The following is a 27,972-nucleotide window of genomic DNA, read 5'->3' as shown; positions in this document are numbered from 1 at the left end:
GTCGCATCTGAAATTTCCTTAGCAGCTTCAGCTACATCCACAACAGCCATTTGCTCCCTTATGTTCTCATTTGTGGCATCATCTGGTTCATTGTTTAATTCTAAAATAGAGTGAGGAGCATTTTGAGCTACATCCTCCTCGTCAACATTCTGCGGTAATTCCACCACTTCACTGTTCTGAATAATATTTGTACTCTGACTCGCATTGGCGACGGTTACACCAGTCTTTCCATGAAGATCATGTCCAATCTACCCTTCCTCCATATCCTGAGTATCTGGATTTGTGGAGGTACCAGCTTCATTCATAGATTCCTGAGGCGCGCCTTTTGTATCATGAAGTACAGGAACATAACGAGTTTCCATCTTCTTTACTTTCTTATCTGTGGCGCGGCCTGGCGAGACTTAGACCTTCTTCTTTGTGTTTCAGTAGTGGCTTTCCTGCCTTTGGACTGGCCAGAAGAACCTTCAGTGAGGCCCGTTGGGCACCTCTCCTTTGTGTGACCAAACTTCTTACAAACATCACACTTAATGGGTAACCAAGGGTAGGAGACATCAATCTGAACCTCTTTACCATTCGAGAAACCAGAAACAATCCTATTAGGCAGGGGGGCAGTAAGATCAACACGCACAAACAATTTAGCAACTTCAAAATTTTCCTTCTGCTCCGTTTCAGGAGCTAGAGAATCTGGTTTACCAACTGTCGTCGCGATGCGGCTCAAGCTTTCTCTATTAAACAGCAGGTATAGAACATTGTGCATCTCCACATGCACAATTGCACTCGTGAGTGGAGGCTCATCAGGTGAGTACTCATGGGACCAAGGCGCCACGAACATAGGAAGGCCCCCTATGTTCCAACAGGTGCGAGACAGAAGAACCTCACGAGTTTTTGGGTTTGTGACTCGGAGGAGATAAATGCCTTGTCCAATGTTATGGACAAAGATCCGAGGACCAGTTCTAGCCCACACTGCATTGACGACACCGATAATTTTCCCCATTGATGGATAATCACCGTGAAAACGTGCGTAAATGAAATCTTTGAACTCTAGTTTTGCAGCCTCAATGTTTTCGTCTGGGATAAGGACGAACGACGCACCAGAGACATGTTCTGACGGGGTTCCCATCTCTTGCAATTGAGCAGAACTCTTGAGTAACGCAGCATAATTCCTAGCCTGGCTGTCCACATTCTCCAAAGACTTAGAGTCGATGTTGATAGCAGTAGAACCACCGGAAAGTTTGGAAACCTCCACATGAGGAGGAAGTAAAGACTTCAAAGGAGAAGGAGCGAATTCCTTCAAATTTGACACATAATCGATAACCGATCCGGAATTTGTAAATGTATCATATCCGGACGCATAGAGACTAGCGGCAGCAGCTGAAGGAGAAATTGTCACTGGAATCGTAGATCCAGTTGCAGCTACGCCGAAATCAGAGAGCTCGACAAGAGAGATAGACTTTCTTCTTCTTAGCCATATCAGACGTCCTTGCAGACCGCATCAAACCATGGACCTTGAAAGACAGATCAGGAGGCGGGCGATGTTTCTTTTTCTTAACAAGCATCGCGACATGAGAGAGGAGAACGAGAAGACCGGGTGGGCAAAGAGTTCTCGCCGGAGAGCGTGGTGCCCACCGACGGCGGAGCTAGGCCGTGAAAACCTAATCCCCTTTTTTCGCCAATGAGAGAGAGAAAAAGAGCCGTTGAATTCTCTTTACGAGAGTTATCGGGTTCAATCTTGTTGAAACATACACTTTTCAAATAATAATTCTCGAATGCTCTTGATGTGTCCAAGAGAGAAATATAACCAATGTCTCAAAGAACTCAGAGCGTCTCCAATAAAAACTCTATAACTTCAAATATAAAGTTTTTTGCTCTCCAAAAAAAGAATTTCAAAACTTCAAATGTAGAGTTTTAAGGAGTGTTTAAACTCTAAATTTGAAGTTTCATCTTCTTATTTGTATTTTGTTCCTTATAATTTATACATCATATTTATGATTTTTAAATATTTTCTCATTTATCATTTTAATCTTTAAAACTTTTGTATATCATAAATATTTTAAATTTATTTGTATAAATTCAAATTTTACACCTAAAATTAAAAAAAAAATTGAAATAGCATTTATAATATTTTAAAACTAGAATTAGACAACAAGAATATTACAAAAGAAACTTAATAAAAAATGTTTTTTACAAAGATACATGAAGACATAATTATTATGAAAATTTTAATATTACAACAACATTAGTAGTCTAGTAAATTTGCTTCAGAACCTCTAAAATATTGTCCAAACAAATTTTGTGTAACCAAAGATGGAACACTAGAGAAATAATTTTATGGAATAATTTGATATTTTTCTTGTATTTTAATATTTAATTATTTATTTCTATTTATAATTTTATATTTTAGTGTAAGATTTTATTAATTAATATTATTGTAATATTTTTATATATGTGCTAGTTATTTATAAAATTTTATGGATTTATATTAATTATAAGAAATATAAGGACCATAGTGTAAATTACAAATAATTTTGAAGTTAAATTTGAAGTTTTGCTTTTGAAAAAAAACATATTGAAATTTCAAATATAGAATTTAAAAAACTCTAAAATAAAGAGTTTTTTCGAAGATGCTCTTAGTCATACAGTAATGGCTCAGATTGATAGGCATAGAGTTGATTGATGTTGAACGGACAGTATCTAACTTAATCAAGGGTATGATCTGTGAAACCTTCGTTAGCTTATTGGTTTGATTCTTTTATCACTGGATTTGGTACCAGCTTGATCAAATGAAAATTTTGAGTTTTAATAGAAAGAACAATCGAATTGGCACTAAACAATATCAAATCAATGTAGTATATGCAAATAGTAGTACTAAAATTCAAGCTCCTTTTTGTCATTTCATTTAACTATGAATTTGGTGCTGTTGCAAACACTTGAGTTACGATGATTAAACAAGGTAATGAGAGTGGCGCTTTAGTTTAAGGGTTACAAGTTACAACTAATAGTCGACAGAATCATTTAAATAACACGTGTTTTTCCTATGCGGATATGAGAAGGATAAGATCTTTGAGTGTTGTGACCATGATTCATATTCATAATAATTAGTCATGAATCAACAGAATGCAAACGAATAAAACAATGAAAACTAAAACATGAATAAGGTCATTGTCACTTGTCAGGAATAAAAGAGAATAATAATATCCAAAGCTTGAATTTGAGATCGGCGGAAGACTTGGAACTGTCGGCTACTCCCCCAAAATCTATCCAGCTCATCTTTGGGCCCCATCTCTAACCTTTCATGCAAGTGCTGCTTCTTCGTTTTCGAAGATAAATTTTCAAAATTTTAAAACAATACACAAAAGGTTTCAAGTGTTATATCTCTAATTTGCACAAAAGTCATTATATATTGGATCAAACTTTATCAAGATCTCAGAATTTTTACTTCAAAAATCTCACATATCTTTGTTGGTTTTTTTTGGATACATTTTTTTATGATTACTTTGTTTAACGTTTCTTATAACCTGGACTGAATCAGTAGTGAAAAGTACACAAGTAATTAATGCTATCTCTATCAAACAGGCTGATTCATGGGGAAGAAAAGGAAACGAGAAGTTTAAGGGCCTAGTTCCACTAGAGTTTAAATGAGAAATTACAATAAAAAAAAGGTAGCACTGCTGACTTGCCGTATCTTACTGGTAATTGATTAGTAGTGTTCTGCTCGATTTCATCATCATGTGTCATTGTCTTCATTTGCATCATGTGTATTTGTTGGTTCTGACATTGCATATCTCCCTAAATCCGTCACTTGTAAGTTGTAATTTATATATCTTCTTTAATTTATTAATAAAACGAGCGCGTTTTTTTTTGTCGGATACGAGCTCTTTCTATCATCTTATTATGTGATCAAATTAATATTTTACCCCAAAGATCTAATTATGTGATCGTTATTTTCTTTTTATTTCATTTTTATTTTTATAAAAGACTTTCATATTAAATTTTTATTATTGTTTTAAGAAAGATAAGAAGAAGAAAATTTAAAATTCAATAAAAAAATCTCATAATAGCCTCGGTATAGAAGAAAACCAAATACGAGAAAATTTTAAAATGGTCCAACATCGAAAATAAAAAACTCTAACCAATCACTTGAACGAATAATGCCTCCACCAAACATATGCTCACCAGAAAATACCACCGCCAAGCCACTATGACCGACTAAGAAAAGCCTAGAACAAAAAGAGCCAGCACTGGACCACACCGATAGCACCGCACCTTGAAAGATTCGAGTAGCAGAACATCGAGGAAGGACCTTGCCAAACATGGAACTGACGCTGCCTACTTCATATGAGGGACCTTGCATCTCGCTTTTTATCCAGTGAAGTAAAGAGTGGTCAAGAAACAAATTTCTGGTACGACACTTTGACTCCTTTGGGTCTCTTAACCTCTGTCTTCGGTGAGGATGGAACCCACAGGCGAAGGACCAGAGCCGACGCTTATGTTGCTGATGTTTGCAGTGCAACGGGTTGGACGCTTCCTCATCTAAGACCAGAGGAGGAAGTAGCTCTTCACACATCTTTCTTCGATACAGTTTCAGCTGGATCGTCGATGGTGACTCTAGCAACACCTACTCTTCCTCTAAAACCTGGGAGGTCCTAAGACCAATGGGAACAAGACAAGCCAGTGCTAAGCACATCTGGTTTAGTGGTGCAACCCTGAATCATGTTTTTCACATTTGGTTACTGATTTAAATCGGCTTCCCACAAGAAATAGACTGTTTGTTTGGCGTATGCAAGTGCCATCAAGTTGCTGTAGTTGATATATCCATCCAGAATCTAGAGACCATCTCATGCTCTCTTGTCCTTATTCCTTGACGATTTGGTCTGAGATTATACACAGACTCTGTTGTGTTGTGCCTACATTCCGTGATTGGGCTGAGCTTATGCTATGGGCGTCTAGTTCATGTTCTACAGCCCCATCTGTGTTAAGAATGTGTGTGCTCCAGACTCTTGTCTACACTATATGGCAGCAGCGCAACAATATGCTGTTCAACCATACTCTATCTCTCCCACTTGTGGCGTTCAAGGACATCAACAACCAGGTTGTCAGCTCCATCTACGCACTGAGGAAAAGTAAGAAATTCAGGGCCCTCATGCAACTTTGGTTAATTTGACCCTTTGTTTGATAGGTCTCCTTTGGGCTTCTTACGAACTCCATGCTATCTCTTTTGTAACAATCCCCTCTTTTTTTACTTTCTTTTTGCCAGGGTATTGTTTTGTATAGGTCAACTACTCATTTAGACTAATCTTCATCATTTATGATAATTTACATTCTTAGCAAAAAAGGAAAGCTCACCGAGAGCTAAAAAGAAAAAGAGGAGGAGATCTCGGTATCGAGGCAGTCAGAACTTAATGTCACTGTAGTCAGCTGCGGCAATTCAAGTACCTCCAAAACCCTCACCACAACAACTGACAAACGAATCACCGCGTCACTCTCTTTAGATGGAAGCTCCCGGAAACCCAAATATTTTAAAAACGAAAGAGAAAGAGCTGCACAGCCCATAAAGAGCACGCCGAATCTTGTCCTCTAAAGATTTGGAGCATGCATGGCCTCTTCTTGTCATCTCTGCCAAGGCGGAACCAAAGACACAGAGGGAACAAGAACCCGCCACATGTAACCATGATTTGACCCACCAAAACTGAAGATGAAATACCAGCAAGACAAAAACGTTAAAAAGGGGTGGGATCCTCACAGCACCGGCGAGATCACCAGAAAAATAACCGGAAAAATCGAGATCGAAAAAATGAAGCTTTATTCTTAGAGAGAAGGAAGAGAAAGAGAAAGAGGATATAATAGAGAGGTTAAGCTGATCTTTGAACTTTCAAAGAAAATATTTTTTACCATCGTTCATTGGTTGGTAAGGATTGCGTCATCTCTATTTTCCTTTTTTTTGTTTGATATATAATATGTACTCCACATAGTTTAAAATGTAGTTAGTTTTAATTAAAATCACCAATATTACAAAAAAAATTACTTTAAAAATATATATTTAATATAATATATATATATATATACTCAACCAGTAATAAAAATCATGCATAAGTTAACTGATAATGATGATGATGGTGATGACGAGACTCAAGGCGGCACGATGGATGTGAGGGTTGGCGTTTAGGGCTGTAGAGTTTGTCAGATCCGGTTTTCTCTTCTTCGAGATCTCCGACAAAAGCTACATGACATCGGCGTGTGGCTTGGTGTGATGACTTCCACATCTACGATCTACCTTGCCCCGACGGAGGTAGACGGTTGGAGGAGGGAAGCAATGTACGGCGAAAAGAGGTTTTGTCTTCGGTTACCAGAGAAGACGCGCGGCTTCGATATTTGGTGACATAGAACTGGTGAAGCGCGGTGGAGCAGTGTTTCCCAGCACCAATGACACACCAATGATTGTTCTGGTGACACGAGCTCTGCTTTTTTGAAGTTGTGACTTGGTGATTCTAGTTTCGCTACATGACATCAAGGAACGACTTTTCATTCCGGACAGTCTAGTTTGGTTTATGGCTAAGGTTCGCGATGGTGATTTACCGAATGGACGGTGATCGATATGCACCATTGGCGAGTTCTATTAGTAGACGAGCTGAAATCTAAATTATTAGGAGTCTAATAGTTCGAAGTTAGAAACGATTATGCTTCATGGTCCTCTAGTGTAATTACTGTTTTTGTACTGAGAGGGGTGAGCTTTGTTGGTGGTAGTGGGGAGTGTTGTTGTTGTTTTGCCTTTTAATCCTACTCAAATAAGGGGTTTGATGGTTCTGTACTTGGAGTTTGACACTTGATTTGGCAGTCTTTCTTCTAGGGGTGATGTGTTCAGTGAGTGCTTTCAACTTGTTTCTTTTTTTCCGTGAGTGATTCCGAAGAGTTTCGTTGGCAAGGCTTCGTCTTCTTGGTGTGTTGAGTGGGCTTCTACCTAGGAGAAATTGGACGTTTATGATTGTATAGCATCTGTATCCAAAGGTTGTGTAGATTGAGTAGCGGTTCATCATGTTTGGTTATGAAATCTTCGGTTCTTGGTTCTTAAACATTGGCGTTTGGCGTGCGAGGCAGCAACGATAAGTCGTGTTTAAGGTGTTAGAAGTGGAGGTTAATGGGTGGCAGCTATGGGCAACAGTGGTAGCACATTATCATTGGCCTTTGCTTAGTTCTAAAGTCCACTAAGTCATTTTGTGTTATGCTCCTATGTAGATATGTCAATTGTTTATATAGATTTAGTAGTGATTTAGATGTATGCTTTGTTTCCGTAAGTTGTTGTCTTCATGTGGACTTTTGATTATAGAGTTTTGTTTGTTTGACTGCCAGCTTATATATTAAAACTTGTTTTTTTTTTGTCATCGTATTAAAACTTGTTTCACTATATGAATGAATTTAAGTTTGTGGAAAAATGTTAATTGATGACGCAATATTCAATAAATAATATTTTGCATTAAAATGTTAAAATTATTTATATTTTAAAAATAATACTTCTAAAACTAATTATATTATGAAACACGGAGAATATATTACTTTTTATTATTGAATCATACTTTTTATTATTGAATCATGGTTAATTTTATTATAAAAATCCTTATAAAGGTATTAAAGTATGAAAGATATATTTTTTTATAAAAACAATTTTCTAAAATATTATGTGTTATAAATTTTTTACTAATTTTAAAAATTGATGGAACATATGGTTTTACTAATCTTTACTTTTTTATTTTATATTATGTAAAATATATTTTTTGAAAACAAACTTGTAATTGTTTTTCCAGATTTACTTGTATTTAATAAAATGGATGAAATATCTGTAATATTTGCAAATATATGTAAATTTTGGATAACCAATTCGTATGTTGTCGAACAAATAATTTTTTTTAAAAAAATATCTGTAAAATATTAAACAAATCATAAATAAATACTGAAAATAAGAGTGTTATTTGATCTGTTGCTACCACCCGTAGTAACATGCTATATTGAACAGACACAAATATACACGCGACAGTAACTAACGCATACATGAACCCATTTAATTATTATAGTTACAGAGTCTATTAAAGACAACAAGTTTGCTTCATACAGATGTCCTTCTAAGGGGGACCCACACAATCCCATATTCGAACTGATCTAATAATATACACTGTCCGATCAAACAATCACCCAAAGATGATCATAATCGGGGAACATTTTCGAACAATACGCACGACCGTAGATAAATACTCAGAGCCTTCTCATTAAGGTATCGATCTGCTGCAATTGGCTTTAGCGAAACCCACTCTCTTATTGATTACATCAAACTCAACCCATAAATTCTGCTGATGAACGTTCCCGATTATATTACTAGCGGCACCAAGCATGCTTGACCGTCCGATGCCAACACAGTGGACTCCACCCCCTACGTTAACAAGAAGCCTTTGCCTTTCAACGAGAATCTCAACTCCTCTCCCGAATTCAAACACAAGATCTCCTATCAGCCGTCCGATCTCCATAGGATTGTTTCCATCAAAACACATGTCAGCCGTTTCGCCGTACACGTAACCTTTTTTCATTCTGGGCCCTACACGCTTCACTATCTCTCCCTTCACTTTATCATACGCCACGTCGACCAAGTGTGTGAATTCGGAACCGGAATCGACCATGGTTTGACCCGACCCGCCAGCGTCGGGTTTGAAAACAGAGGCTGGGATGTCTAGCCTCTTTTGTCCGATCCGGATCCCTTGCAAAGGTACTGTATAAGCCAGAGGGTCTAGATTCGGCATGCGTTGACTCTGAGGAAAAGTCAAAAGAGAGACGTATTTGAATCCCCGAGCAATCGGATTTTCCCCGATGTAAAAAGACCCGATCGGAGTAAAACCGGGCCGGTCAGACCGGGTCGGGATGCAATAAGAGAATTTGGATATTTTGGCTTGCGAGATGAAAGAGAGACGACCAAGATTCATCCCCAAAATACCCCTCTCGTCCGTAGACTCAGCGGCACAGCCTAGAATCAAAGGAGGCGTAGTTTGGGTATTCGAGAAGGTGAATTTCTCTTTGACGAGATTACCCTCGGCGTAAGTTCCGTCTGCGTAGAAGTATGAATAGTGACAGAGACGGTTGGAGTCGCAGGTCGTGGGAAGGGTAAAATCGGGAATTCTTGGTTTACAGAAAGGATGAGAGCAAGGCAAGTTGGAGAAGGATGAAGACAGCGACGGATCAAACGACGTCGTTGGTTTCTGCTTCTTGCGATGGCACTGGATCCACGAGAGTTGACTCCCTGTGTCGAGAACAAGCTCTTGAGTCTGAGCAGGTGTTCCAATCGGAAGAGAGAGGATCAGAGCCATCGAGTATTTGAAGTTTGATCGGAAATTGTACGGAGGAGATGATGACGACTGAGATGGATTCCGGCGAGAGGCTAGGGAGGTTTGGAGATAAGAAGAAGAAGATGATGAGTTAGTGGTTGTAGTGAGACGGAGAGATGTGAGCGGGAAGTGGAGAGAGAGAGATGATGAGAGAGAAACTGAGTTGCAGAGGAAAACGTAGAGAAGTGTTAAGAAGAGAGACATTTTTAACAGTCTGAGAGTGAGTGATGAGAGAGAGATATGATGTTACATATATATACAACACGCGCACGATTATTAAAAAAAAAAAAAGGAAGAGAAAATTGAAGGAGATTGTGCAACTAATTGAAAGTGGTTAGCTTTATATGACTTTATATTATATGTGTTTTTCATACGTTTGTGTATAATATATGCTTTTAAGCTAGTGTTTATGTCGGTTGGCGACGCATGGATAAGGCTATGAAATTTAACTAAGTTTCGTGTTTATTGCTTTTCTTGGTTTGGTTTGGATTTTTATTATTTCTTGGTTGATTAGATGCCAATTAAGAGGTTTTCAGCGACCCGGATGTTTTAAATTTGCACTCAGCGACCTAGGAGGCTAAGACAATAAGTAGTATTCCCTCCGTTTTAGATTACTTATCGTTGTAGGATAAAATTTTTGTTTTAAAATAAGTGTTGTTTTATAATTTCAATGCAAAATTTATTGATTTTATATTTTTATTTATTTTTTGATTGGTTGAAATGTGGTTAAGTGTATTGATAATGATGTTTTTATCAAATAAATATATAAAATTAAACGTTTTCTTAATCTGTGTGAAAAAATCTAAAAAGACAAAGAATCTGAAATGGAGGGAATACATCTTTATATTTAAAATATAGCTAAGATTATCTGAATTTATTATATTTATTATTATCTATAATAGCGATTTAATAGAAGTTAATGGTTATGGTTGGTACTCAACTTCCTTTTTCCCTTCAATTGAAATGGTGAAGGGTGTTTAGAAAAACCCTGGTGTGATTGAATTCGTTTTTATGGTCAAGAGAATACGTTTCATTTACAATTTGAAATTTGATGTGGAATAATAACTTTGATAATTGATAACTCGTTTAACATATTTGTTAAAATGATTTGAGATAATCAAATAACAAGAAATTTAAAATATTGAATAAATTGATTTATGGATTGACAGTTGATTAAAGAATTACATATAACGGAATAGTTATTTATGACAAAAATACAGGAATCAATCTATTTTTTATAGATTATTTTAAATCCTTTGGTTAACCTTCTAAATATTCGATAATGTTATATAGATTTCAAAACATTGGTTTCAAACTCATGTTAATTGGTTAACAAGCAAACTATTTCAGACGTAGGGTTATTTTGTCGGTAAAAACATTCCATAACTAAGAATCATACAAAAGATAAAGATTGAACTCAGAACTAGAATCATACAAAAAGATAGAGATTGAACTCAGAATCATACTCAATAATTAATCTGAAACCGATATACATATAAGCTATGTTGAATAATTAATAGTTTGGATTAGTGATAGATGCTTTGAAAATCATAAAGAAACAAAAATGATCATAATTGATTGGTACAAACTGAGCATCCCATACTTCAGAATCATACCCTATAATTATTCTCAAACTGATTTAAGTTACGTTCAGTGGTTTCTGTTGCTTCCTTTTCACGATCAGTTCGATATACAAAATAATATATTGTCGTTGGTGAAAAGATACAATGGACAGTGGAGACTACTCTGGTTATAATATATTGACGTGACAGAGGAAACAAAGCCGACCAAGGAAGCAGTTGACACGTAGTCAAAGGGAAGACGACAGAGATACACTACTGAGGAAAGCGAAATTCCGGAAACGCGTTTTCTCTTCTATTTCGCAATTCAAGACAAAATGGTCTTCGGTGCACAACACAAAAAAAAAAAAGACAAAATGGTCTTCGGTGCAAGGCTTGTTGACAGTTATATTTTATTGCATTTTATCAATTAAGTTTGTGCATATACTATTCTGGAGTCAATTTTACATATAAGATTATGCAACTTTCACGTAGTTGTCAAATATGCTTTTTAAAAATATAAAAAAAATATAAAACTATATAAAGTTTCGTCTGGAACTGTTCAGTTTCTGTATTTATGGTTTATCAGGTTGGATAAAAAACATTAAAACCATATAACGCCTACATTTTTTAATTTTTTTGTCGGCCATATAACAACGCCTATATATAAATTTATTTTGGGGTTAGTTTTGATTTTTTCGGATTTATTCTATTATTTTCACAAATTTCTTTCTTTTTAATATATACATTTGCTTTCAGAAAATGATTTTTCATGCATTAAAATAACATAATAAATTAAATAATGTTAAATGACCATATATATAAAGTTAATATTGCTCGAGACGAAGTTAAGTGTATACTCCCTCTGTTCTTTAATATTACATATTCTAGGAAAAAAAATTTGTTTTAAAAAGATCAATTTTTTACATTTTCAAAACATGTTTTATTAACTAATTGCAAATTTCAAAAAACTTAATTGCACTTATTGAATTTTTATTGGCTTAAAATTATGAAACAAAGATAAACACAAAAAATATGCAAATTTAATGTGTTTTATTAAAATGTGTGAAAATGTAGAATATGTAACATTAAAAAACAGAGGGAGTATATGTTAGTTGAATTGTGTCTCAAAAGAAAAAAAGATGGTTAACCTTTGATAAGTGTCTTTGAGAAGCGGTGCGGCATTTTCTATATATTCTATTAAAACAGAAATATTACCTATTGATATATGTGTTGTCCAACTATTTTAATATAATTATTAAGATATTTTATTAATCATTTAAAAGAAATATTATACATAAAAATATATAAATATGACTAAAAACACACAAATATAAAAATTCAATTTCTAAAAAATGTAAAACAAAAAATATATCCGTCCTTAGGAATCTAGTAAGTGCTTAAAGTTAAACATTTTCGACTACAAATGATATATCTTTAAAAAAAAAGAAACAAATGATATATCTGAAAATATGTCTTTATTGAGTGAGGAGAGGTCTCGCCCAAGGATCAGAACTCACGTCGGTTATACATTTTACATGATTGTTCGTATACAATATCATTCGAAGAGAGTAGAATAGAAACCCTCTTCAGTTGTTCTTAATATAGATGTGGGTTTGCAGTGGAAACACTTACCTTCGCTTTTTTCAGACGTCTCTCCTCAAGAAAGTCCTCAGTTAATCTCTTCTTTATTTATAGAAAGATAAATTGATGTTCTATTTTTGTTTTCTCCTTATTTGATGTTCAATACTTCTATTCACGTTTTTTGGTTCTTGTCATCAATTATTCATGTATACGTTTGATGTTTCTTTAAAAAAATCGATTGTTCAACTCGGTCCCATTCAAATTGTTTTAACATAAAACAAAATTGTCATAAAATGAGGGGGGGGGGGAGAGAGATTCTCTTCATACCATCTTTCCCAATAAATCAAATTTCGATACAATGCTCTTTCCCATAAAACAAGGCACGAATCCGACTTTAGAAACAACTCCGAACCGACCCTTTTCTTTTCATTTGAGTATAGGCCATTTGAGGGACTACTTTAAAACAAAATATATTAAACCAGCTTGTAATGGGGTGAAGAATACAATGTAGGGTACTAGGGTTAAGGACCCTTCCACTGTAATTTCAAATATCACTGGTTATAAATGGCATGGATCTTCGATTGTTTAGTTTACCATATACTCATTCTGTTTTATAAAGAGTATCATCTGAAATTTTTTCACACATATTAAAAATCATTTAAAAGTTTATTTTACTTTCATTAAATATCTTTTTCTAATTAATACATTAAATTAATAGAGTTTTTTTAAGAGAAAAAGACAAAAATAACACTAAATCAAGTTTATGTTTCCAAACTAGCACTCAAGGTCAAAAGTCACAAAAATAACACTTAATGTTTTATCAAAAGTCACAAACTTAGGGTTTAAAGTTAAAGGGTGGGGTTTAGGATTTAGGGTTTAGGGTTTAGGGTTTAGATTTTAGGGTTTAGGGTTTAGGGTTTAGATTTTAGGGTTTAGGGTTTAGGGTTTAGATTTTAGGGTTTAGGGTTTAGGGTTTAGATTTTAGGGTTTAGGGTTTAGGGTTTAGATTTTAGGGTTTAGGGTTTAGGGTTTAGATTTTAGGGTTTAGAGTTTAGGGTTTAGGGTTTAGAGTTGAGAAATGAGGTTTTGCGGATAAGATTTCAAATTTTGAAAAATAAAAAAATTAAAATTTTCAAAGGATAAACTTAGAAATGTGTTATTTTGGTCATTTTAGTTTTTGAGTGCTATTTTCGTGATATAAACTTAGAAATGTGCTATTTTAATGATTTGCCTTTTTTTTAATGTCTGGTTAGTTATTAATACCTTAAAATAACAGGGTTAGAAATGAACTTTTATTTTAAATCCTGTACCGAAAATAAAAAATTACAATTTTGTGAAACAAAAATAAAATCTTAAATGATATTTTTTGTGAAATAGAGAGAGTATAACAATTAGTCTAAAATTTTATTATATACTACAAAAAGGAGAGTAAAAGAGAAAACTGTGGGAGGAAACAAAATTTTCCGACAGGGACTTGTGCATTGATCGTGAATTTTAAACGCATTCTTCGTGGCGTCTTTTTTTATTTGTACTACTTTAAATCTTTACAATTGGAGTGTCGTTGTTTTATCCAACACAAGTCCGTGTAATTAATAAACAACTATCTTCATGGCGGTTAATGTTTGGATCTCTTCTTTTACTTTAAACTCTATTTATGATTGTCATATTTAGTTAGTTAGTGGTCATTCTCGCCAACAAGTGCTAGACTGTACATCTTTTACGTGGCGAGCTTGGTTGATGAACGCAAAAACAGTTTTACGTACTAGTTTTACCTACAAGAAGCTCAAATCAAGTTTTAAAAGCTAATCGTCCAAGCTGGTCGACGAAAAAAAAAAGCTAATCGTGCGTCATACAATTTGGGAAATATTATTAAACGCACCCAATCTATATTAACAATAATTTATAGAGAGCTAAGCCAATAGATTCCAAAGGGAAATTAAATTAAATAAAAATTTCATTGTTTCATGGACAATTTTATGGAAAAAAAAGTTTGTATATGTCATGTCCATTTTTGTATTACATCAAAATATAAATATTTAAACGTTTTTTGTTAAACACTTTAGAATTTATATGTAGATGTTCATTTTAGATGCATAACTAATTACATCAAAAATTGGATATTTGAAATGCTAAAATAAATTTAAATGTAAATTTTATATTTTGAAAGCTAAAAATTCAAATACCCTCAATATAATATAAAATTAATTAAATTTAATTATTTGTTCTTTTAAACATTTTTCAATTTTAATATTAATTTGTAATAGATCAATTTACAAAAGAGACAACACATGAATATAGTACTCCCTATGTTTCATAAATATACATGTTCTAGAAAAAAAATGTTTCAAAAATAATTTTTTATATTTTAAATATATTTTTTGTCAACTAATAATACTTAGTTGTAAAAAATGAATTGCATTTATCGAATTTTTTTTGGTTTAGAATTATGAGAAATAGATAATCATAAAATTATGTATTTATAACTAAAATTTAATATGTTATATTAATGTGTGAAAATTTTAAAACGTGAATTATTTGAAACTTGGAGAGTATAAAAATCAATGATTTTTCCAGAGTTGGCAATTCAATATAGATGAGCTAGCTTTTTAAATAAAACTCCATCTGTTTCAAAATGATACATGTTTTCACTTTTCCACACATATTAATACAACATAACAAATTTTGGTATTAAATACATGTTTTTGATAATCTATTTTACATAATTTCTAAACTAGTAAGAATTCAGTAAATGCAATTAATATTTTTGAAGTTTACAATTAATCATTATTAATTGATATAATGCATTAAAATAGAAAATGTATATTTAAAAAAAAAAAAAAATTCTAAACGTGTATCTTTTCGAAATGAAGGGAGTATGCTCGTAATATCGAAATTACTTTGTTTTGTCTTAATTAAGAATGTAAAAAAGGCATTCTTGTACAACAATAATATATGTGCTTCTAATACTTTTCACAACAAGAAAACAACAATTCTGATCATGATATAGATAAGTTTTTAATAATATTTTATAAAAAATTATAAAGAACTAGTTTTGATGATTTTTTTGCTTTAAATACCATCAAAAATTCGAACAATCAACTAAACAATTTAAATAAATACTTTTACGCAGAAAAAGAAATCCACCCAAAAACTTAACTAAAAGTCAAAATGACTTAAGCCAGATACCAAAAAAAAAAGACCTATAAACTGAAATTTGCTAGGAACCAATCCTAAATCTAGTAAAGGAAGACCAAAAAAAAAGTGTAAGCAAAAAAACAAAAAAGACCAAAACAATTATAATTTATTAGAGAAAGCTGTTAAAACAGAAATATAAAACGGTTGGGGTTCAGACAGAACAAGACATTGAGCCACAAATCACCGAAGCCCATCAAGGGAACTCGCCAAGTTCAAAACAGAGCATAACAGTCTCCTCTGCAAATGATAGAGCAAAGGAAGTTGCTGGGAAAGTCACAAAGCCTTGTACGAAAGCACCTTGCCTATCCACAATCAATTCAACCTGTTAGCGACCATAGCAGCTTGTTGAGATGAACACAAGTGTCTTTAGATCCTTATATTGCTTTTACTATATAACAATCGGTTTGTAGTAAATAAAATTTAAGAAGAATCAATAAGAAAAGTATTCAATTTCACTCTCTTTAGCATTCTTTCATAATATCAGAGCTATGAAATATTTCTCTATCGATTCCTATCAATCTCCTTCACTGTACATAGTTAACTCAATCACAGTCCGTCTCACAAATCAAAATTATTCGTTCTGGAATTGACAGTCCCATTCCTTTCTCAACGTTCAAGGTCTTCTGGGATTTGTCACATGCTCAATTCCAAGACGTCTCAGACTGTTCTCATCACGTCTTCAACATACACGTCAACACAAAAACAAAATTCAAAATATCTTCTCTAGTTCGAAACCGACCAAGTTGTCTAGTCAAGGATTCTTGGATCTGTTTCCGAAGCCCTTCCATCTGTAATTATTCAACGCGCCATAGCACACGAGATCTGAAGAGCTCTTAACCACCAATTCAACAGACCATCCAACTCACACTTGTTAGAGCATCAACACAAAGTCCAAACTATGTCCAAAGGTATGTCGAACCCCACTCCATTTTCACTTCAAAATAAAATACGAAGTAAATGAAAAATAGAAGAAAAAATATATTTACTCCATAAATAGAGTAGGTTTAAAGCACTTTTACTCCATTTTTTTATTTTACTTCATTTTAGAAAAAAATAATAGAATTTTACATTGAAAATGTTTAAGGGTATCTTTATCACCACTCTATATTTTACTCCAAAAATAGAATAAAAATTAGAGTGAAGACGAAAATGCTTTTAGAAAAAGTAAGACCGTGTAAAAAATCAAATGAATGAAAAAAAGTTGAACAAAATTTCATTTACTGAATTGAATTGAAAAAACAAATTGAATAAAAAGAAAAAATTGAACAAAGAGTAAAGATGAATGGAAAAAAAAAATGAACATGTGTTTTCATATTTTAATAAGTGGAATATAACTAGTATTAAAATCCACGGACAATGAAACCATGAAGTTTTACACTTTTAATACAAGTTAACTCCACGTATGAAAAAACTGACCTTTGCTCACCACACATGATCTATATATAACTTCTAGTTAGTAGGAAAAATACTTAAGAATTTATAGAGTTAGTAGGATAATGATAAGATTAAAGAAGATAAGTTCAAACTTTTTTTGTTTTCTTTTTTTTTTGGTATACGATGAGTTAATACGTTAGCATGTCTAGCGCCATTTTTTGAATTATGTATATTTTGATTATTTTTTAAAAAAATTTCAACGTCAATTATTGTTTTCCATTTGTTCCTCATCAAAATTAGAGGAGGAAATATTTGTTAAAGAATTTCCACGTATATGAGGAAAACAAATGAATACAGTGGGACCCATATGTTAACAATTTGACAAAACATTCAACTTAATTGGTAACAATTTCAAGGAACAACAAATTCATCATCTTTTTTTTTCCTAAAGTGGTGTCACCAATTGAAACCCATGATTGAGTATCTTCAAAGAATTAAGAAGTCACTTTGATTATCTTTTTGTAAACCTAAATTTATAAATATTTAACTATAACAAAATGCTGAAGTTATTGCATTGTAAAACTAATTTGATTATTAATGAATATTTTATTTTAAAACAGATCATATTTGGTAATTAAGGTTCACCCACAAAAAGATGGTGAAATGATTTTCTTTTCCTTTCAAAACTGATTACTACATAGATATTCCCAAATCTAATCCTCAACATTGGTAAAAAAAAAAAAAATGTTGTCTAAGCATCTGAGGAACTCACATTTTTGTAAGAAAAAGGTAAAGAGGGGGCATGTAGTTTCATAGTCTATATCCCTAGCGACTGATTGATAGTACTGTAGGTTCTTTGTCTTCTAGCCATAGAAATCCAGCTCTGCTTTCTCAAGCACGCATGAAACTTTTTCAAAGAAGTCTGCTTCTGTTTCCTTCACTTCCTCAATAGTCTTAGCCTCATGTTCATCCGCCTAATATAACAAAATATCATACCTCCAACGTAAACACAATCCCAACGAAAATCTACAAGTCATGCAATGATTTCAAGCTATTATAATTAAGCCAAAAACAAAACAAACCTCTTTAAACTTCAAAAGAATCAAGTTTGAGACTGATGCTGGCTTCTTTGCATCCCATCTGTTTAATCATAACTTCACATTATGAGACTGAGGATGTATTACACAATCCTTTTTTTTTTCTGTTTGGTTTCAATAGATGAAGCGAACATACCTTACGAGCATCAACTCATTCATGGCTCGCCACATTCCTCTCCCAACATCTTTTGCAGCCTCATCTCTAGCACTTCGTCCGTGCCACAACTCTTTCACTATGTATTTCACTTCCTCAACATCTACCTACAGAAAAATAAAAAAGTGATCTAATCGTAAATCATTTTCAAGAATAGGCCAAACGTTTTACAGCATTTCTCAAGAATACCTGGACTTGAGCAGATGTTCCATAAACAGCTTCCTCATGCTCAATAAGGCGTTGATGAAGCATTCGGTAATGATCCAAATCAAGGTTCACTATAGGCTCCATCTGAACTTGCACACCAGCAAGTTGTGTTATAACGTAGGAGGCCATGATTTGTCCAAATATAGCAGGGATGGTTCCTAGAACAGGAATGATCCGAACACGAAAGCCAGGAACTACCTGAAAAATCACAAACAAGCAGGATCTTAAGATGACTGACTAAACGTACAAGTTAGAGTATTTTCAAATTCAGTTACTTGATAATCTGAAGGATTCTCGTCTTCCCCGTTTGGCCCCTTAAAGGGAAGCAGCTTTGCCTTTGGTTTTTCCAGGGAAAACACGACAGGAATGCCTCCTTCAATGCCGTGTTCTCTCCTCAATCTGTGTCTTACAGATCGAGATAAAGGGTCAATTGTGGATTCTCTTAAATCAGCCACTCTGATTCTTGTTGGATCAGCTCTAGCACCCGCACCTGTTGCAGACAGAACTTTCAAACCCCTCTTAACGCAAGCAGCCAAAAGCCCCACCTAAAGATTGTGCATGAATCAGTAGTGCGCTTCAAAGCTCTCTATTGTATCAGTTCAAGAAAGCCAAACCTTTGTATCGATGTTGTCAATGCAGTCCAAAACGAAATCTGGATTTCCTGAAAGAATCTCTTCTTCGGAGGATGAGTCATACAGCAATACCTTGGCTTCTACATGGCATTCGGGAAAGATTGCAGAGAAATGCATCTTGAGACAGACAGCTTTCGGGATACCGACATCTGCTCGTGTTGCAACAGCGTGTCGATTTAATGATGAAAGTGACACCTTAACCCATGTAATTAAGAAAAAGTATATTATTAACAACGGAAAGGATCAAAAGTTAGTAAGCAAATTTGAGTGGAAACCTGATCAAAGTCAACGAGGAGGAGCTTCCCAACACCAGACCTCAAGAGCATAGAAGCAGCATGACTCCCTACACCTCCAAGACCAATGACCACCACATATGATCCAGTTACTTTACGCTGAGCTTCAAGATCGAAAAACTGGATATTCCTGACGAGAGAAACCATTTTAGAATCAAACATAGCATCAGGTTATGTGCTTATGAGTCTCAATACAAGAAGATTCACACATCACAACACAGTGAACTAACACATATAAAATAAGATTCACACATCACACCATAGTAAGCTAACATATGTACAAGAAAAATCTTATATTTAAAGATCATAGCTTTGTGTCTTTTTGGTATCAATCACCATCTTTCCAAATAATACAGACTTGGTCAAAGAGCTCCAAACCAATCATTTCACTAAGCTTAATAAACCCCAATACAAGAAGATTCACACATCACATAACAACAGTAAAAGTGATATCTTTAGTTTCAGCTAAGATATTTCCAAGAAATTTGGTAACACATGCTTAGTCAAAGTGCCCCAACACAATCACTTCACTGAGATGAAGACAGCAAAGTGTGGAAAAGGGTACCTGGTTAAATGTTCAGAAACAATTTCATCAGCCAAAAGATCCTGACCAATTGCTGCAGTAACTGTTGTTGTTGTTGGATTTTTTTCTGCAACAAAAAAAAAAGGGGGTCTGTAATTAGATATTGGATTCAAACAAAGAGAGCTCATTTTTCATCTCAAAAAGAAGATAGATTAGCACCTAACAGTTTAGTTAGTGGGGTTTCATCATGCTGCTGCTTCACTGAGCTCCTGCAATGGACATAAAAACTCGAATAATTAATTATGTCAAAGCAAACAACACTATCGAATCGAAGTTGCGGTTTCTTACCTGGAGAGAAGTTTAAGGAGGGCGACGGTGGAGACGGATCCCATTAGAGCTCCCGCTCCGACCAGACTCAGATACTTCAATTTTTCTTCCATTTTGACAAAGACACGTATCGAATTAAGGGTTTTAGGGTTTAATAAATTTATGTTTCTACCAAAAGTTCATGTTTTAAACCTTAGTGGCGACCGCCACATAATGCAGACGCCATCTCCCTCTTTTGTCAGGATTCTGGGCTAAGTGGGCTGGTCCGTTGTGGTCCATCTGCAAAACACAACAATTATGTAGTCTTGGCATTCGGTTTTTGGTTCAACTTTTCTAGGTACAGACAACGGTATAAATATTTAATAAACTAAACCAAGTTTCGGTTCATCTATTTTGATTTTTGATTCTGTTTAGGTAACAAGCCGAGATCGACTAATATCTGAGAAAATTTTGAGTCTAATTCAATTTCAGTTTTGCTTTTATTTTCAGATAATTATGGATAGTACAAGTAAAATATCAGATAGCTCGGATTGTTTAGATTAAAATAGTTTTAAATATTTTGGTTAAAAAGTATTTAGGTCATTTTGTTTTTTTTTTTCCTTTTCGAATAATTTGGTTTATATATATAGAATTTTCAATTTGATTTTTTTTTTTAAACTAATATAGTTGACATTTTTATGTATTCAAAATGTATTTTAGATATTTTGGTATCTATTCAGCTCTAGATTCGATTCTGATCCGGTTTCGAGTTTTCAGAAAATATAAAACATTTCATGTTTGAATATTTGTAAACGGCGATTTGATTTCAGTTTTCTCGATTTAGTTTGGTTTTCGGTTAAAATATCTAGACCAATTGTAATCTTTTCTTTATTAAAAGAAAAAAAAAACGAAAAAGATCTCACTACATTCTTCATTCTCCTTCAGAGAGAATAAAAGAATGCTTCCATCTCAAATAATCTGTGGGTCATGGACAAAGAAATTATCCATTATATATGTCTATTCTACTCACCATTTTAATGACACAAAGCACATGTTCTGCAAAAATGCATGCGTCTTCATGAAAGCTTACCTTGTTTGAGTATTGTCGAAGAGGATTTTATTGTGCCCACCAGTTTATTTATCATCTTTGCATTCTGTTTTAATTTTCTGTATCCTTTTATTGAAAATTTACATTATAAAAAACATTATTTAAATTTTTGTTCAAGATGAAAAGTCGTAAAACTATGGCAATATGCTTCTTCTTCTAGCTACCATCAACAATCAATGTAAAATTATCACACTTTGATCTTAAATAAGGGGTCAAAGATTAATGTAATGAAAACAATTTAATTACGAGATTCATACTTCCATGTCGTAACACGCTCTTAAAACAACCAAGTGTACATAGTAAACAGGTGTAACAAGCGTAACGCAGATCTTGTAATCTTAGAAAATCTGCAAGTTTGTTTTGATGTATTTAGTTTGTAATTAGCATGTCCACAGTGAGATTTTATGATCGATTATGTGTAGCAAAGACTATTAGTGAGATTTTGCAAAATCATCAGCAGAAAAATGGTTCTCGTCAGAAAGAAAATCATAATGAGAAGGTCTGCCTGTACCTTGAAACATTTAGACACCTACAAATCTTATAATTCTTATGAGACAACAAGAACTTGATAATTGGTGAGGACAGATTGATGATTACCCTCAAACCAGCATAGCTATTCAAATTCAACCTCATTAGGTTTTAGGCATCTGTTTTAATAGAATGTTAAGCGATGTTTCTTGCATTTAAAAATATTGTTCTTTTTGTAATCCTAAAAATCAAAAGAGAAAAATAATAATAATGAAAATATCTGATATGACCATTATGTGTTTGTCTAATGTCTCTATTAGTGATTGTTAATCATTATTACTAAGAAAATTCCCTTTAAAAGGAGAAAAATAATAGTTCTCTTCACAAATTTGTTGATTCATACATTCAAAAAGAAGAATGAAGAAGAAGCTTGCACTAAACTTGACTTAAGCTTACACATGCCAATCAAGTAAAAGAGCGACAATAGCAACAAATATGTGGAGAGATTTTATGTTGTCAGAATAACATATGATATATGTAATGAGTAAATACATGTTATAATTTCTTATATGTTTTATTATACTACAAAGAGTCAAAGATGAACTGATTGCAAATCCATTTGATTTATATATAATAATCCATTTATTTTGATTTTGAATTCTATATCTTTTTTGAAATCTAATTGATTATTTTAAAATCAATGAATTATTAAAACAAAATTAAATCTAAGAAAAATGTCTAAATCCATTAAAATTAAATACCAACTTACCGATTTTATCGTAGAGATCTCTACGTGCAGGCGATTGGACAGAAGCTTTTCGGAATGCAGTCGCTTGATGGTCATTAAGACCTTTTGTGTATTGTCGGGCACTAACTATTAGGCAGAACTGCAAAAACCACAAGAACGACACTTACATAAATTGTAAATGATGATGAATATAAGCAAATAAATGAAGTGTTTGAATTGAAATCTCTTACTTCCATTGACAGGTATGCATCATTCTCTATTCGGATTGCAGGAAGAAATGGATACTCCACCTTGAGGCTATATCGGCTAGTAAAATAGTCTGTGACTTTCGCCTCAATGCCCATTTTTTTTTGCGTGAATCTGAAATATCAAATAGATAAAAGCTACTATGAAACCAAAATATAAGAAACTATTTCAAACAAATTCGGGTTGACTAAATGGATTAAAACTTTGACTTAAGCAGATGGATGGGATCGACGGAAATTCCTTCAATTTGTGCCTTCTTTCTTTGGAAACAAATAGGTCAACTCAACTTTCAAACTCTTGAGGGCTTTTTCCAACTACAAATACAATATACAATATAAGAATTTGTAAAATTATGAACTTGGGCCTAAGTCTTTTTAAGGTCTATTTCTCCCTGCTATTTTAATTTAATATGATGGTTGCACAAAACAAAAAGCATTAGTAAACTAAATGATTGAACAATTTAATAGAATGATTTGAATAAAGTAAATACCTTTGCATGTTCCTCTTTAGTGATTTCCCTGTCAAGCTTCCTGATGTTAGTGATTGTTTATTATTATTATTAAGAAAAATCCTTTTAAAAGGAGAAAAATAATAGTTCTCTTCACAAATTTGTTGATTCATACATTCAAAAAGAAGAATGAAGAAGAAGCTTGCACTAAACTTGACCTATTCTTACACATGCCAATCAAGTAAAAGAGCTACAATAGCAACAAATATGTGGAGAGATTTTATGTTATTAGAATAACATATGATATATGTAATAAGAAAATACATGTAATTTCTTATATGTTTTATTATACTACAAAGAGTCAAAGATGAACTGATTGCAAATCCATTTGATTTATCTATAATAATCCATTTATTTTGATTTTTAATTCAATATCATTTTTGAAATCTAATTGATGATTTTAAAATCAATGAATTATCAAAAAAAAATTAAATCTAAGAAAAATATCTAAATCCATTAAAATACTAGACCAACAACATCCACTAAATATTTGTTTTTGTCGGCCTCCACAAAGTATTCATACAACAACAATAGAAAGTTTTTGGTTCTCTGTTGGATGAGTGATATCATCACAATTTATTATGATTGGTTTGTTAGTAACCAATGGAATTTGTTTTCGGAAAAGATTGTCAAGAAAATAATCAAAATGTAAGAAATTGCAATGATGATATTTCGATTTGCTACTTTTTGTATTTCTTTTCTTTTTTACAACCCCAAATATACCAACCAAACCCAACAAGATATTACTCCCTCAATTTCATATAAAATTTGTAGCTAAAATTGTAAAATTTAAGAACTTTTCTTCATGTATTAGAAAAACATATTTGTTTTAAACAAAAATAACCCAACCAATAATACAAAATATTAGTAGCATAAAATATCATATACAGTTAAATAAAACTTAATTATGAATAAATCTAATATAATGAAACAAAAAAAAATCTTCTAAAAATCATACATATGATGGAGGAGTTTTATCTCTTCCTAGATCATGCACATCATTATGTTAAATATCCCATAAAAAAGCGTATCATCAAATATTTTATTTTGTGATTTCTCCTAATTAAAAATGTCTTGCTATTAATCCTTCTTAATGATCGTTTATTTGTTTCTTTTTATCAATAATTAGTAGTTAGTACTTAAATTAAATAGTTGATAACAATTAGTTAGATCATTCAAGAAGAGAAATTAAGGGGGGCTTATTGTATTAGAGGTCTCATCAAATTTTGGTTTTTCTTCAAATCCTCCATTATTGGATATGGTATTTATAAAAGTTCTAACAAATTGTACTAGGGATTTCATAAAATTCTGAGGGTTTTAGACCTGGTGGGATTTAGAGATTTGATGGAGATTTTGATGGGGGATTTGATAGAGTTTTGATGGGGGATTTGATACAATTTTAACCAAAAAAAAATTCAACATGCTGCTACAATAGCTTCTCATCAGTTTCTCATCGTCTAAAAATTCAATATGCTGTTTTGTTGCATCAGGCTTTTGACAGATGGGATAAGGTGGTAATGAATTGGATCTGTTAAATTAGCTTCAAGGATTACTTGTGAGTTGTGAAAGAGAAAAAGCAGGATACAACTACTGTGTATACTCCTTTGCAAGATTGTCCTTTGTATAAATCTTCCTTCAGTTGTTGATATCAGAACCTTAAGTGTACCTATCTAGTGACCAGTTTGTCAAACCATTTTGATGCATTCTTTGGATTGACGCAATGGAGAATTGGTTGCTCAGCCATATTAATATTTTAGCTTCTTATGAAATATCTAAATCTTGGTCAACATTATCTTATTTCCACAGAGTCTTCCAAGAACTACATCGAGTTTTTTTACCTCGCTCTTGTGGTGATAAGATATAACAGCAGGCAAGTTCATTCCCACTAAATAACTACTGTATGATGTTGCAGAGATATACTCTCAAATAGCAGCTTATCAGATAAGTATTCAAATCTGTTATATATTTTGCAAACGTGTTGCATATCTAGTCATCTGGTTTTGACGTCATGGCCTTTTCTTTTAGATGCGTGGGAAGGTGAAACTATTATGTGCTCTCTCTCCCTGTGCTCCCACTAGAAGATCATCTTTTTTAAGACTTATGGTTCAGTTAATTGGAAACAATGGAGCTCTTGTATGGTTCTTGAGTCATATTTTCTCAGGTTTTAATGTTTTCTCAGCAACGAGCACTGCCTTTAGAGCTTCATGTATATCGTTGGAGCTGGAGAAGTGTGATACAGAACTGTAATTGAGTTTATTGCTTAACCATTTAGCTAATAACATTTTTCCAGCTGAATTATTGACACATTCAATACAAAAGTTTAAATGATTAGTGTAGTGCAATAGGTTTAGCAATAACTAATAACCAACATTCTCCTTGGAAACATGGACCCAAATAAATAAACGAATGTCTTAAGTTCCCTGAACATGAACCAATTCCTACCTACACATGCACTTATCAAAGGATACAACCTTGAAGCCAGAAATATTTCAGCTTCCACACTTTGAGATTCTCCAAGGTTCCTCTGCCCTTCTCCACATTTACCTCTTTCCTCTTCCTCAACACTCTCCGAGCCCCAAGTCTTTCTTCCCGCCATGTTCACTGACGTAAGCCTTTACTTGTCAGGCCCTTCTCCGCTTCCGCCGCAGTAAAAGATACTCCGGTCACACAAGCTTCGGACTCCACTGGTATTCCTGTTTTGATCTCTTACGTGAGTAATGAATTGAACGTGACTGATTCGTTAAGGGTTGTGAGTTTTGGCCTCAATTGATTTCAAATGTGTAGAGGATAATAAGGAAGCAGTCGAGATAAATATTAAGGCCAGAAATTCCAATGTTGATTTGCAAGCTGCGAGCTATACGAGGTTATCTTATCTTCTACTCTACTCTTTTCTCATGTTAGCAATAAGCCCTAATTGAGTGTGTGTGTTTTATTTTCTAAATTCCATCTCTTTAGGTGGTATTCTTTTCTATTGAATTTTTTAGCTTAAATCAATTTTTCTAATAATCCAAAATAATATTTGATATAAATTATTGATCAAATCCATATTTTCCAATAAGGGGAGTTTTGATAGGATTTTTACAAATATTATTTCCAATAACCATGGAAAGTTAAAAATGAAGGGAATTTTTTTTTTTTTTAATGAAAACAGTTTTCTTCTCTACCCAAACGAATTGTTATTATTATTTTTTTGAATGAATGTTAAATTAGTATCCATTAAAAACTTTTTTACATCAGAATGTGTTAGAATTTAAAAAGATTGTTTTTCTCATACTACTTCTACTCTCTACTGCCAAACCAAAAAGAAAGAGTTCCTTTAAGCTTCTTGGGACCATCCATTCTTGCTGTTCAAGCTAAGTTTGTTCCTTATGCTCTTCTACACAATCTTTTTAAACACATGGACATGTGTATGAGGCTCTTCATGCTTCCTTTTATTCCTTTCCCGCCACAACGCATGAATGGCGCTTTGCATTGCATATCTAACACAGTACCCTTTCTCCACAGCCATAGTTTTTTTCAGAAATGATCTTCTTGACTTCAAGCCACTAAGGTGAGTAAGACTGTTTAAGTATCCCTTTAGTGAGGTACTCCCACACTTCGGACGAGTATGAGCAGTCAAAGAACATGTGGTCTCGTGTCTCCGGAGAGGAGTTGCAGAGAACACATTTTTGATCCACCCCATTTATCCATCGTGACACTCTGTCAATGGTTGATAGACGATCCAACATTGCTAACCAAGTGATGAAAGCAAATTTAGGAGCGGCTTTTGAAAACCACACCCCTTTGAACCAACTACATTCTTCTCTGTCTTCTCTCATAAGATGCCAGGTCTCTTTTGAAGAGAATTGGGACTTATAGCCAGCTTTATTTCTCCATAAACTAATATTTTTTTTCCCGGATCATGTTTTCTTCTCAAAAGACTCAACTCTTCTTTAACTTGATTTAGCAGCTGTACTTCTATGACTTCTCCATCTCCCATCCGTGAATAAGGCTTCTTCCACTGTTGCAGCTCTTCTGATTCCCATATCGATAACACCTCTATCTCCTTGCAGCTTTGATAGAACCCCCAGCTCAGACCAAAAATCATACCAGAAAAAAGTGGTTCTTCCATCACCTATCTCCACCTTATAAAAATCTCTGGCCATATCCCGGAGGTTAAGAATCTTTTTCCACGTCCATGAACCCAGTTGGCTCGTACCATTAAACTACCGTTCAAACCAATTATTTAACATATGCATGGAATTTTTTAAACATGAAACTACTCAAAATTACGTCAGACGTGAATCTGATTGTTGGTGTGCTCTTAGCGAGTTAACAGAAAATTAGATTGATTTTCTTTCCATTCAAACCAATTAATGGTCTTTTCTTCCTTTTGTTTGGCTATAAACGATCCCGACCTTTGTCTGTACCTGTCATGCTCAGAAGTCAGAAGAGATTATCATCTTTATCTATCGGTTATGCTTGATTCAACGAACAAAGAGTTTAACTCTTTTCTTCCTCTTCTTATTGGGACAAAGGCTCTCAAATTGTTAGAAGAAGAAAACTGAATCTTTCTTTTGATGGATTTGGTACAGAAGTAGAATTGGAGTTTACATGTTGAAAATGTTCGGC

At 33.5% G+C, this 27,972-nt stretch overlaps 3 protein-coding genes across 3 annotated transcripts; all 3 read right to left on the bottom strand.

The window, feature by feature from the left end:
* Positions 1–367: 367 nt before the first annotated feature.
* Positions 368–1,556, bottom strand: LOC106338758. The gene is made up of 2 exons (XM_013777659.1): positions 1,499–1,556; positions 368–1,413 (listed from the first exon to the last, which is right to left on the bottom strand). The coding sequence occupies exons 1-2, from the start codon at positions 1,554–1,556 to the stop codon at positions 368–370; spliced, it is 1,104 nt and encodes a 367-aa protein (XP_013633113.1).
* Positions 1,557–7,940: 6,384 nt separating this feature from the next.
* Positions 7,941–9,644, bottom strand: LOC106342848 (aspartic proteinase PCS1). Its single transcript, XM_013781889.1, has one exon. The coding sequence runs from the start codon at positions 9,561–9,563 to the stop codon at positions 8,256–8,258; it is 1,308 nt and encodes a 435-aa protein (XP_013637343.1). The 5' UTR covers positions 9,564–9,644; the 3' UTR covers positions 7,941–8,255.
* An 8,083-nt stretch (positions 9,645–17,727) lies between these two features.
* On the bottom strand, positions 17,728–20,453 carry LOC106339386 (tRNA threonylcarbamoyladenosine dehydratase). Its single transcript, XM_013778184.1, has 10 exons — positions 20,326–20,453; positions 20,197–20,246; positions 20,020–20,104; positions 19,437–19,584; positions 19,144–19,356; positions 18,805–19,074; positions 18,512–18,727; positions 18,305–18,429; positions 18,154–18,211; positions 17,728–18,045 (listed from the first exon to the last, which is right to left on the bottom strand). The coding sequence occupies exons 1-10, from the start codon at positions 20,415–20,417 to the stop codon at positions 17,935–17,937; spliced, it is 1,368 nt and encodes a 455-aa protein (XP_013633638.1). The 5' UTR covers positions 20,418–20,453; the 3' UTR covers positions 17,728–17,934.
* Positions 20,454–27,972: the final 7,519 nt, after the last annotated feature.

Source organism: Brassica oleracea, chromosome C4 (genome assembly GCF_000695525.1).
Source record: "Brassica oleracea var. oleracea cultivar TO1000 chromosome C4, BOL, whole genome shotgun sequence".
Taxonomy (NCBI): Eukaryota; Viridiplantae; Streptophyta; class Magnoliopsida; order Brassicales; family Brassicaceae; genus Brassica; species Brassica oleracea.
Note: the sequence above shows the minus strand (reverse complement) of the source record. Positions and strands in the feature narration are given on the sequence as shown.

Coding starts and splice junctions, on each gene's coding strand:
- LOC106338758 (XM_013777659.1), bottom strand. CDS start 1,556: ATGCTTGTTAAGAAAAAGAAACATCGCCCGCCTCCTGATCTGTCTTTC. Junction 1,414..1,498: donor TCTGTCTTTCAAGGTCCATG/GTTTGATGCGGT, acceptor ATTTCGGCGTAG/CTGCAACTGGATCTACGATT.
- LOC106342848 (XM_013781889.1), bottom strand. CDS start 9,563: ATGTCTCTCTTCTTAACACTTCTCTACGTTTTCCTCTGCAACTCAGTT.
- LOC106339386 (XM_013778184.1), bottom strand. CDS start 20,417: ATGGAAGAAAAATTGAAGTATCTGAGTCTGGTCGGAGCGGGAGCTCTA. Junction 19,585..20,019: donor GTTTCTGAACATTTAACCAG/GTACCCTTTTCC, acceptor TTCTCTCGTCAG/GAATATCCAGTTTTTCGATC. Junction 19,075..19,143: donor TTGACAACATCGATACAAAG/GTTTGGCTTTCT, acceptor CACAATCTTTAG/GTGGGGCTTTTGGCTGCTTG.